The following is a 12,899-nucleotide window of genomic DNA, read 5'->3' on the forward strand; positions in this document are numbered from 1 at the left end:
AGGGAAAATCAGAGCCTCAAGAAGGTAAAAAAAAACTTTAAAAAAACTATTTCGAGATACCAGAAAACCTTTTCCTTTACTTAAGGAAAGTCAAAGGCCCCACGAAAGGGACCAAAAAAAAAAAAAAACCCTTTAAAAGGACTATTTTGAGATAAACCCAAAACCTTTGCGTGACTCCGGAAAGAGACCCCATAGAAGGGACCAAAAAAAAAAAACCTTTGAAAAAATTTTTTTCCCAAAATACCAGAAAACCCTTCGGGTCGGAAAATCAGGGGCCCTCATAGAAGGTACCAAAAAAAAAACCTTTAAAAGGGCTATTTCGAGATAAACCAAAATACCTTTGGTGACTCTGGCTCTCAGGGGGAAGGGGGTAGCCTCATTAGAAGGTACCAAAAAAAAAACCCCCTTTGAAAAGATATTTCGAATACCAGATCCTTTGCGTGGGCTCAAAAAAAGTCAGAGCCTCATAGAAGGTACCCAAAAAAAAACCCCTTTTAAAAAAAATATTTCGAAAAAGACCCGATACCTTGCGTGTCATGAAAGGGAAACCCAAAAAAAAAAATTTTAAAAAACTATTTTTCAGTCCAGATACCTTTGCGTTTACTCAGGAAAAATCAAAACCCCATAGAAGGGCAAAAAAAAAAAACCCCTTTTAAAAAGTATTTCGAGATAAACCCGATACCTTTGCGTGAACTTAGGTTTTCAAGTGGGGGAATAGCCTTTACAGAAAGGGAAAAAAAAAAAACCCTTTGAAAAGGGCTATTTCGAGATAAAAGATTTCCCTTTGCTTGATAAAGGGAAAATCAAGCCTCACAGAAAAGGGCCAAAAAAAAAAAAACCCTTTTAAAAGAAGGGATTTCGAGATACCAGGGTACCTTTGCTTACTCAGAAAATCAAAGCCTCATAGAAAGGGAAAAAAAAAAAAAAAAACCTTTGAAAATGTTTTTGGTACCAGATACCTTTGGGGTGCTCAGGGGAAAATCAGGGGCCTCCTAGAAGGTTTCCAAAAAAAAAAAAAAAAAATTTAAAAGAAATTTTTCGAGATACCATACCTTTGCTTGACCCCAGGAAAGTCCGGCCCCACAGAAGGTCCAAAAAAAACCCCCTTTGGAAAAAAAACTATTTCGAGATAACCCGATACCTTTTCGGCTTTTAGGAAAAATCCCGAGCCTCATAGAAGGTACCAAAAAAAACCCCCTTTTAAAAAAACTATTTCGAGATTTTCCGATACCTTTGCGTGACCAGGAAAATCAGGCCTCCCAGAAGGTTCCCCAAAAAAAAAACCCTTTGAAAAGGTATTCGAGATACCCAAAACCTTTGCGTTTTCTCGGAAAAAGGGGCAAGGCCCCACAAGGGGTACCCAAAAAAAAAAACCCTTTAAAAAACTATTTTGAGATACCAAGGGTACCTTTTCCCTGACTCAGGAAAATTTGGGCTCATAGAAGGTAAACCAAAAAAAAAAAACCCTTTTAAAAGGGCTTAAATTTAGGGTCCGATTTCCTTTTCTTTACTCGGAAAGTCAGAGCCTCACCGAAGGTACCCCCAAAAAAAAAACCCTTTGAAAAGGTATTTCGGATACCAAAATTCCCCCACCCTTTTCGTGTCAGGAAAATCAAGCCCATAGAAAGGGACCAAAAAAAAAAAAAACCCTTTGAAAAATATTTTTGAGATACCGATAAACCTTTTCTTGACCCCAGGAAAGTTCAGAGCCTCACAGAAGGGACCCAAAAAAAAAAAAAAAAACCCTTTTAAAGAGTATTTCGAGATACCCGAATAACCCCTTTGGTGACCCCAGGGAAAATAGAAACCTCACAGAAGGAAACCCAAAAAAAAAAAATTTGAAAAAAGTATTTGAGATACCAGATCCTTTTTCGTGACTCAGGAAATCCCCAGCCCCATATAAGGTACCAAAAAAAAAACCCCTTTTAAAAAACCCATTTCGAGATACCAGATACCCTTTTCTTGACTTTGGAAAGTCAGAGCCTCATAGAAGGTACCAAAAAAAAAAAAAAAAAACCTTTTTAAAAGACATTTCGAAGGGTCCCCGATACCTTTTCTTTTACCCCAGGAAAGTCCAAAAGCCCACAGAAAGGTACCAAAAAAAAAAAAACCCCCGAAAAGACTTATTTCGAGATACCCAAAATTTCCCCTTTCCCCTTTACTCAGGAAATCAGAGCCTTTATAGAAAGGGGACCCAAAAAAAAAAAACCCCTTTTAAAAGACTATTTCGAGATACCCGGGTACCTTTGCGTGCCTCAGGAATTTAGAGCCCATAGAAGGTAAACCCAAAAAAAAAAAAAAAAAAACCCTTTTAAAAGGGGTATTTCGAGATTTCCAGATACCTTTGCGGGACTCTAAAGGGTCTCAGGTGAAGGAATAGCCTCACAAAAAGGGGGAAACCAAAAAAAAAAACTTTTTAAAAGACTTTTTCGAAAATACCAGATACCAGAAAAAAAAAAAAAAAAAAAAAAAAACATTGACAAAGGAAAATTTCCCCGGGGGACCAGTACCAAGCATTTTGGGGACCAAAAACCAACCCCCCCTTTAAGAAGACTATTTTGAGGGGTTTCCAAATACCAGAGCATGGGGGTTCCAAAAAACCCCCCTTTTACAAAACTATTTGTAATCCAATACCTTGGGCAAAAATTATTCAGAGGGGAAACCCGATACCCTAAGGTGGGGGACCCCCAAAAAAACCCCTCATTTCAAAAACTATTTTTGAGATACCAATTTCCCGCACCCCGGGGGACCAAAAACCCCCCCGAAAGGGCTATTTTTGAAAATACCAGATACCCGAAACTTGGGGGAACCAAAAAACCCCCCTTTTTTGACTATTTTTAGATACCAAAACCTTGACAAAATTTTCCAAAAGGGGACCAATACCCTGCAAGGGGGGGGAACAAACCCAAACCTTGAAAAAGAATATTTGGAAAATACCCAAAACCAAACACCTTTGGGGGGACCAAAAACCCCCCTTGAAGCTATTTTAGGGGTCCCCGATACCAAAAGCACGGGATACCAAAAAAAAAAGAAAAGAAAAAAAGAAAAATTTAAAAGACCATTTCGAGATACCAATTTCCCTAGCATGGGTCCAAAAACCCATTTACAAACCATATTTGGAGATACCCGATACCCGCATGTAGGGTACTAAAACCCCCATTGACAGAATATATTGGGATTTCCAAATACCTGCATTCAGCTGGGAAAAAAAAAATTTAAAAAAAAATTATTTCGAAATAGATACCCAGAACTTTAAATTTTTTAGATAATTTTGGGTAGATAGATAGGGGTTTTGTAGACATGGGGTAAAAAGATAGATAGATGGATAAATCCTATAGATATTTTAGATAGATAAAAAAAGATAGTTTATTTCAGAGACAGAGGATAGATAGATAGATTTATATAGAGATAGTGGATGATAGATTGATACAGAGGATAAAATAGATAGATTGGGTAAATAGATCATGGATAGATAGATAAATAAAAATAGATTAAAAATGGATATAGTTATATAAAAGGGGTATTTTGATAGACAGAAAGGATATGAAAAGATAGATTTAAACAGGGATAGGGTAGATGGACATTTGATAGATAGATGAAGCAGATGGATTTGAATAGAAAAATGGTGAAATATGGGTAGATGGATAGGTGGGTTTCATACAGACTATAGTTGGGAAAATTTTCTAGATAAAGATAGGTTTTGGGTTTGAAATAAGTGGAAAACATTGGATAATAAAAATAGAAAAGTGGTAGATAGATAAGGGGGATAAATATGAAAAGATGATAGATAGAAGGGGGATAATAGTTTAATGGATAAAATGGATAATAGATAGATAGGGTGGGGGTTTGAAAGATAAGGGGGGATAAATAGGAAAAGGGTAGATAGGGGGATAGTTGTAAGTGGATACATATGGATAAAATAGATGATAGGTGGGAAAACATATTACTAGATAGATAGATAGGGTTTTGGGTAGATGGATTTTTTGGAACAACAGACTTATAATGGGGGATATTAATAGATAATGGTTGATAAAATAGATAAGTGGATTTCCCAAAGGTAGATAGTAGATAGGGGGGATAGATAGAAAGGGGGTATTTCATATGGATAGATAAAAGATAGGTGGATACTATTGGTAGATAAAATAGGTTTGGGTTCATAAAGGTTTGGGAAAATAGATAGGTGGGTAAAATAGTAAGTGGAAAATTTTTGGATAGATAGATTAAAAGGTGGAAGATAATTTAAAGGGGGTACATTTGGTAGAAAAGATTTGGTTTTGGGTAGATAATAAGTGGATACATTTTGGATATAGATAATGGTGGATAAAATGGGGTAGATAGATTTGGTGGTCATATTTGGGTAGATAATAGGTGGATAGATAGATAAGTGGATAATTATGGGTTTGATAGTAGATAGGTGGTAGATAGTAAGTGGAACATTGGATAGATAGATGGTGGGTAGAAAAAGATAAATGGATTTTCTATGATAGGGTAGATAGATAGGTGGATAGATAATTTGGTGGATACATATGACAGATGATAGATAGGTGGATAGATAATTTGTGGATTTCATAAAGGATAGATAGATAGGTGGATAGATAGATAAGTGGATTCTATGGATGATTAGATTAGGTGGCTAGAAAAGATAGGTGGACATTTTGGAAAATAGAAGGGTAGGGTGGGTAGATGATTTAAATGGATACCTATGGATAGATAGATAGGGTGGATAGATGGGTAATTGGGTACTATGGATAGATGGGTAGATAGGGGGTAGATAGTTTAAAAGGGGTCCCTAATGGATAATAGATAGATAGGTGGATACATTGGGGGGATAGATAGGGGGTTAATTGGATAGATAGGAAAAATGGTTGGGTTTGATAGATAAGTGGGATACTATGGATAGATAGATAGATAGGGAATAGATGAAAAATTGGGTTTTCCTAGGGAATTTTTGATAGATAAAGGGGGATAGATTTGATAAGTGGATAATATAGATAGTAGATAGGTTTGGGTGATAGATAATGGTACATAAAAGGATAGATAAAATGATAGGTGGATTAATAGAAAAAGGGGAAAACATATTTGGAAAAGATAATAGATGGTGGATAATAGATAAGTGGGTACCCTAAATTTTGATAGATAAAGGGGGTAGGTAGGTGTGGAATAATTTTTGGAAAATAAGATAGATAGGTTTGGTTTGATTTTAAAAATGGGTTTAAAAATGGGAAGAAGATGGTTTTGGTAGATAGATAATTTGGTTTCATTGGATTTTGATAGATAATAGGGGGATGATTGGGTAGGGGGTAAAAAAAATATGGCAGATAGAAAAGTTTGGTGGGGGTAGAAAATAAATGGATACATAATGGGATAGAAGATAGGTGGATTTGAAAAGATAAATGGATACATATGGATTGTAGAAGATAGGTGGGTAGGTGAAAAAGGGGTACATATGGATGGGTAGATAGATAGGGGATTTGTAGATAATTTGGGTTTCATTGGATAATTTGATAGAAGGTGGATTTTTCAAATGGTAGATAGATAGGGGATAATATGGTGATTTGGATAGATCGGTGGGTAGATAAAAAGGGGATAATTGGATAGATTTGATGGGGGGATAGATAGATAAATGTAACCTAGGATAGATAGATAGTAGGTGGATAGATAGATAAGTGGGGTAAAATATGGATAGATAATAGATAGGGGTAGATAAAAAGTGGGGTACATAAAGGGTAGATGATAATAGGTGGATACATATGGAAAAATAGAAGATAGGTGGATAGATAGATTAAAGGGGTACCTATGGATGAAGATAGATAGGTTTATAGATAGTAAGTGGGTACATTGGGTAGATAGATAGATAGGTGGATAGATAATAAAATGGATACATTTTGGAAGAGAAGTTTGGGGGATACATATGGACCCGATAGATAGAAAGGTGGGGTAGATGATAGGTAGGTAGATTTGGTAGATAAAATGATAGGTGGATTTCATTTTGGACAGATGATAGATAGGTGGATACATATGGGGGGGCTAGATTTGATACGGTTTATAGATTTGATTAGTAGAGAGTAGGTAGATAAAATAGGGGGGATTAATTGGGTAGAAAAGATAATAGGGGGATAGGGTAGATAGGGAGATAGATAGGAGAATAGATAGATAGGTGGATAATATGGACGATAGAAAAAGGGGTTTTGAAAAAGGTAGATAGATAGAAGGGGGTAATTTGGGCAGATAGAAGATTTGGTTTTAGATAGATAGGGGAGGGTAATAGGGAGATAGATAGATTTTGTTTTATACATATGGACAGATGATAGTAGGTGGTACATATGGACCGATAGATTTGATAGGTGGTAGAAGATAGGTAGATAGATAGGTGGGAGATAGAAGGTGGATACATATGGACAGATAATAAAGGGGATACCCTTTTGGAAGATAGTAAAATAGATAGGGAATAATAGTGATAGATAGATAGGTTTTGGTACATTTTTGGACAGATAGATTTATAGGGGAAGTAGATAGGTAGATAATAGGTAGAAAGATAGAAAAGGGGGATTTCCTATGGGCAGATTTGAAGATAGGTGGATAGAATGGTTTGGTAGATTTTAAAAAAGGGAGGTAAAAGAAAGGTGGGAAAATTTGGGGAAAATAATAGATAGGTGGATAAATATTGGGCAGATTTTGATAGATAGATTTGGGGAGGGTAGAAGGTTTGAAGATAGATAGGGGATACATATGGGCAGATTGATAGATAGGTTGATGATAGATAGGTAGATAATAGGAGATAGAATAGATAGGGGAAAACAAATGACAGATAATAGATTTGGGGGTTTTTCATTGGAAAAGTAGATAGAAAAGGGGATAATAGAAGGTTAAAATAGATTTGGGAGATAGATAGATAGGGGGTACTTTTGGGCAGATAGATAGATAGGGGGATTTGAAGATAGGGGAGAAGATAGGTAGATAGATAGATAGGGGGATACATTGGAAGATAGATAGAGGTGGGTAGTTTGATAGGTGGATTTCATAGGATAGTATAAAAATAATCCCCTCACCGATTCAGAAAAATAGGAAAATAACCCTTTTTGAAGAAAGGGTGGGGGAAAAAAGTTTCCCCCCTTTTCCCTGGTGGTTTTTTCCGGAGGGGCCCTCGTGGTTTTGGGGTTTTTTGGAGGGAAACCCTCGTGGTTAGTGTTTTTTCGAGGGCCCCCCCCTGGGTTTGGGGTTTTTTTCAGAGGGACCCTCGGGGGTTGGGAAAGAGAGCGAGTGATGGGGTGGAGGTTTGGAATCACCCCTTGACAGACCTATGAAAGTGTATTTCAGGGGGAACTGATGGGAAAACATCCCCCTTTTTCCCCGTGGTTTGTTCGGGGGAACCCCGTGGTTGAAATTTTTTCAAAAGGGGCCCCATTTTTTTTTAAGTTGTTCAGAGGGGGCCCTCGTTGGGTTTAAGATGGGTAGGGGGGCGGGGAAAGTGGGGCTGAGGGGGAAAAACAGGGCCCCTTGACAGGCCCCACGAAGGAGGGCTTACGGGGTAACTGATGGGTTTTTTGTGGACAAATAAAGAAAGGAAAATAACCCTTCTCCCCTTTATGGGTGAAAATTTAGGGGGTCCTGTGGGGTTGAGAATTTTGCCGAGCCCAAAGGGATTGAAGTAAAATTAGCCCCCCCACAAACCTATAAAAGGGGTATTGGGGGCTAAATTATGGGGTTTTTGCCTTGCCGAAAGAGGGAAAAGGGAAAGGAGTGGGCCCCCCCCCTGGTTGGGAAAAGTAAAAGGGGGGAATCGGCTTTTCCCCTGAGCCCGGCAAGGGCTTAATTGGGCCTAACCCAAAAAGGTTTTTATCTATCTATCTATCCCGTCGGTAAAAATCGGATATGCTTCCCCCCCCCTCTCCTTCCTCCTCCCTCTCCCCCCTTTCCTTTTTTCCTTCCCCCCCCCCCCGGGTCGGCTTTGTTCAGGGGGCCCTGGGGGTTAGGTAGAAATGCGGAAAAATAGATAGATAGACAAAAAGATGTTTTTGGTGGTAAATTTTAAAAAAATAATTAAAAAAAAGAGAAAATAGAAAAGATAGGGAGATAGATAGATTAAAAAAATAGGTAGTAGGTAGATTAAAAAAAAATGGATAGGTGATTTGTAAATTTGATTTAAAAGAAGAATTTTCAGATAAATAGATAGATATAATAATAGAAAAAAAAGAAAGAGGAAAAAAAAGAGGGGGAGAGAAAAGAAAAAAAGGGGAGAAGAGAGGGAGGGAGAGGAGGAGGAAAAGAAAGAGAGAAGGGAGAGGAAGAAAATGGGAGAGAGAAGAGAGAGAGAGAAAAGGGAAAAGGAGGGGAGAGAAAGGGAAAAGAAAGGAAGAGAGGGGGAGAGAAGGGGAGAGAGAGAGGGAGAGGGAAAAAGAAAGATAGAGAGGAAAAAAGAAAGAGAGAGGGGAAAAGGGGGAGGGAGAAAAGGAAAAAGAGGAACAGGAAGAGGGGGGAAAAAAGAGAAAAAAGGAAAAAAAAGAGGGGAAAGAGAGACCCTCGTGGTTAGATTCCAAATATATATTTTTTCTGTCTTTGTTTTTTTATCTATTGGCCTGGCTTTTTTAGAAAATACGGAATATATGATTGGGCAATAGTTTTCAGAGATGATTTCTGATTGGGGGTTGCTGTAGAAAATTTCGAAAATGTGATTTTGGGAGTAAGTTTAAAAAGATTTTAAAAATATATAAAATAGATAATAATTTGAAGACAGACAGGGTAGGTAGGTAGATTTGGGGCAGATAGATGGTTTGAAAAAAATAATAAATAAAAAATAATAAAAAAAATAATAAACAACAAATAAAATAATAATTACCTGGAGGGGGGTAAAAGGCAACTAAATGCTTGCCATCGCGTGTTTCTTGCTTTTTCCGACGCCCAAGTTCTTCCGTTCTTTCCAAAACTTTGGGGGTAAAAAAGGGCTGGGAAAAATAAAAAAAGATTTAAAAAACAATAAAAGATAATGAGAGAGAGAGAAAAGGAGAGAGAGGGGAAAGGGAGGGAGGGGGATAAAAGAGGGGGGAGGGGAAAAGCGAGAGAGGGGGAGAGAGAGGGGAGAGAGAAAAAAAGTAAAAAAGAAAGAGAGAAAGAGAGAAAGATGAGAGGGGGAGTTTTTGAGGAAAAGAGAAGAGAGAATTGGGGAGAGGGGAGAGGAAAAATGAGAGAGGAGAGAGAGAAGAGAGAGAATAAAAGAGAGAAAAGGGGGGAAAGAGAGAGAGGGAAAGGGAGAGAAGAATTAAGAGGAGAGAGAGGAGAGGAGAGAGGGGGGAAGAGAAAAAGAGAGAGAGAAAGGGGGAGAGAATGAAGAGAGAAAAAGAGAAAGGGAGGGAAGGGGAGACAGAGAGAGCAAGGGGAAGAGAGGGAGGGAGAGGGAAAAGAGAGGAAAAGAGGAGAGGGAAAGAGAGAGAAAAGAAAAGAGAGAGAGAATTTTAAAAGAGAGAGAGAGAAGAAAGAGAGGAGTGAGAGAATGAGAAGAAATGAGAGAGGAGAGAGAGAAAATTTTAGAGAGAGAGAGGGGGAAGAAAAAGAGAGAGAGAGAGAAGGGGGAGGGGAGAGAAAAGAGGAAAAAATTTAGAGAAAAGGGGGGGAGAGAGAGAGGAGAGAGAATGGTAGAGAGAAGAGAGAATGAGGGGGAGAATGAGAGAGAGAGAATGGAAAAGAGAGAGAGGGAGAAAAGAGAGAAGAGAGGAGAACCCAGGGATAGAGGAGAAAAGAGAGAGAGGAAAAGAATGGGGGGAGAGAGGAGAAAAGAAAGGGGAGTGAGGGGGAGGGGGGGAGGGGGAGAAGAGAGAGAAGAGAGAGAGAAGAGGAGAGAGAAGAGGGAAGGGGGGAGCCCAGAGAGAAAGAAAAGGGGGAGAGAGAAATTGGGGGAGAGAAAGAGAAGAAAAAAGAGAAAGAAAAAGAGGAAAGATTGGAGAGAGAGAGAGAGGGAAAGAGAAAAGAATGAGGGAAAAGAGAGAGGGAAAAAGAGAGAGGAGAGAGGGGAGCATGAAAAGGGGAGAGAAAGGGGGAAAAGAGAGAGAGAGAGAGGAGGAAAAGAAAAGAGAGGAAAAAATGGAGAGGGGAGAAGATGAGAGAGAGGGGAGAATGAGAGAGAGAGAGGAAAAGGAAGGGGAAGAGAGACCGGGGAGAGAGAGAGAGAGGGGAAGAGAGAGAGGAGGGGGAGGGGAGAGAAGGGGAGAAGAGCGGAGAAGAGAGAGAAAGAGAGAATGAGAAAAAAGAGAGAGAGGGGAGGAAGAGAGAGGAGAAGAGAGAGAGAGGGGGCGAGAGAGAGAGGGAAAGGGAAAAAGGGGGAGAAGAGAAAGAGAGAGAGAGAGAGAGAGGGAGAGGGGAGGCGAATGGACCGAGGGAAAAAGAGAGAGGGGAGAATTTGTAAGGGGAGTGAGAGAGAGAGAAGAGAAGGAAGAAGAAAAGAGAAAAGGGAGCTGAGAGAGAGAGATAAGAGCGGGAGAGAAGAGAAGAGAGGAATGAAAAAAAAGAGAGAGAGGGGAAGGGGGAAGAGAGGAGGAGGGGAGAGAGAGAGAGGAGAAAAGGGGAAAAAGAGAGACGAAGAGAGAGAAGGGGGATTGAGAGAGAGAAAGGGAGAGGGGAAGGGGAAGCGAGAAAAGACAGAATAAAAAAATAATAATATATATACATCTTTTGCAAATCAAAAAAACCCAAAAAAAAAATTATTATTATTAACATTATTAACACTGACCCTTGTTAAAAATTTTAAATTAAATTTAATTTAAAAATTTAAACAAAGGGTTAAATTAAAATTTTAAATTTAATTAAAAAAGTATTAAAATTTGCTTGAAATAAAATCCAAAAAAACTTGGAGAAAAAAAAAAAAAAAAAAAAAAAAAAAAAAAAAAAAAAAAAAAAAAAATAAAAAAATATCATAATAATAATATTATATATAAAGGAAAATATATAAAATTATATATAATTTTATATATATTTTATATTATATGGGTTGGGGTGTGTGTTTTGTGTGTGTGTGTGGGGTTTTGTTTGTGGTGTGTGTGGTTTTAAGTTAATTTTTTTGTGTTTTGTGGGACTTTTGGGTGTGTTTGTATGTGGTTTTTAAATTTTAATTTTGTTTTGTATTGTCCCTGATGTATATGATGGGGTATATTGTTTTTTGGTATGCCTATTACGTGAAGTGTATTCGTATATGTATGTGTTTTGGTTTTATTTTGCATTTTATTTTTAAAATTTTTGTATATATAATATATATATATATTTTTATTATATATTTTATAATTTTAATATTTAGAATTTTATATATATATAATTTTAAAAATTTTGATATGTATGTTTTGGGGTATTTCATATATACATGTAAAGTGTGTATGTAAGTTTTGTTTTTATGTAAGTGTGTATGTGCCTGTAAGTATGTATGTGCATTTTACGTGTTTTATATGATATATACCCTGTAAGGGAGGTTTTGTGTATTAAGTGTGTTGCGTATATAAGTGTACGTAATGTCCATTGTCCCCTAAAATTTTCAATTTAAAAACAAATAAAATTTTCCTTGATTTGGGTTTTCAACCCGAGAATCCCTTTTATTGGGAAATTTGGGAATCCTAATTGTGCTTTTTACCAGTGGGCTGCCACTTTGGGTCCCCTGAAAGAAAAAATTTTTTATATTAAAAAATATAAATTTTTTTTTTTTTTTTTTTGATTTTTTTGGGATTTTTTTGGGGATTTTTTTTTTTTTTTTTTGGGGGGGGGGGGGAAAAAGGAAATTTAAAATTTTGTTTTTTTTTTTTTTTTTTTTTTTTTTAATTTTTTTGTTTAATTTTTTTTTAAATTTTTTTTTTTTTTTAAGGTTTTCCAATTTAAGTTTTGGGTTTAAATTTTTTTTTTAATATTTTATTATTAATTATTATTTTATTATTAATTAATTAAAAAATTTTTATTCAAATTTTTTTTTTATTTAAATTTTTTTAAAATTATTTTTATTAAAATTTTAAAATTTTTTTTTTTTTTTTATTTAAAATTTTTATAAATTCCATTATTTTATTATTAATTATTATTATTATTTTTTTTATTAGGATTAACTTTAAAATTTTTATTTTATCAATTTTTTATATTATTTTTATTATTATTATTAAATTGGAATTGGTTGATAAAATTTAAATTTGTGAAAAAAAATTGGGGGAAAAAAGGGTTTTGAATTTATTTTAATTTAAAAATTTAAAAAATTTATTATTGGGTTTTTATTATATTATTTTATTTTTTGAATTTTTAAGTTTTCAAATTTTTTAAATTATAATTGTTAAAATTTTAATTTAAAATTTTTATTTTTATTAAATTAAATTTTTATTATTATTATGTTATTTATTTTATTATTTTTTTTATCATTGTTATTATTATATTTATTATTATTATTACTGTTATCATTATTATTATTTTAATTATAATCACTATTACATTATCATCATTATATTCATCATTTTCATCAATATTATTATTTTCATTATTATCATTATTTTTTTTTTTTTTTTTTTTTTTATTTTTTATTATTACCATTATTTGTTTCATTATTTATTATCACTAATATTATCAATTATTATTATTATTATTATTATTATTATTATTATTATTATTATTTAATAACAATAATAACAAGGATAATGAGAATTATAATAATGATAATAAAAATTATAATACAGAAAAGAATATATGATAATGATAATAATAATGATAATAATAATTAATAATAATAATAGTAATAATAATAATGATAATAATAATAATAATAATGATAATGACAATAATAACTATATCTTTATTCCTATTATTATTATTATTATTATTATTATTATTATTACTACAATTATCATTATAATTGTTATTATTATCATCATTACACAAAAGCAAGAAATATA

General features: G+C 34.9%; 1 protein-coding gene across 1 annotated transcript in view; it reads right to left on the minus strand.

Moving 5' to 3' along the window:
• Positions 1–11,591: 11,591 nt before the first annotated feature.
• The window catches only part of LOC119571159, a 24,043-nt gene continuing 22,735 nt past the window's right edge, over positions 11,592–12,899 (minus strand). Inside the window, exon 12 of the mRNA XM_037918595.1 lies at positions 11,592–11,632. Coding sequence (XP_037774523.1) covers positions 11,592–11,632 — 41 coding nt within the window. The remainder of the gene's footprint in view (positions 11,633–12,899) is intronic.

Source organism: Penaeus monodon, unplaced genomic scaffold (assembly GCF_015228065.2).
Source record: "Penaeus monodon isolate SGIC_2016 unplaced genomic scaffold, NSTDA_Pmon_1 PmonScaffold_535, whole genome shotgun sequence".
Taxonomy (NCBI): domain Eukaryota; kingdom Metazoa; phylum Arthropoda; class Malacostraca; order Decapoda; family Penaeidae; genus Penaeus; species Penaeus monodon.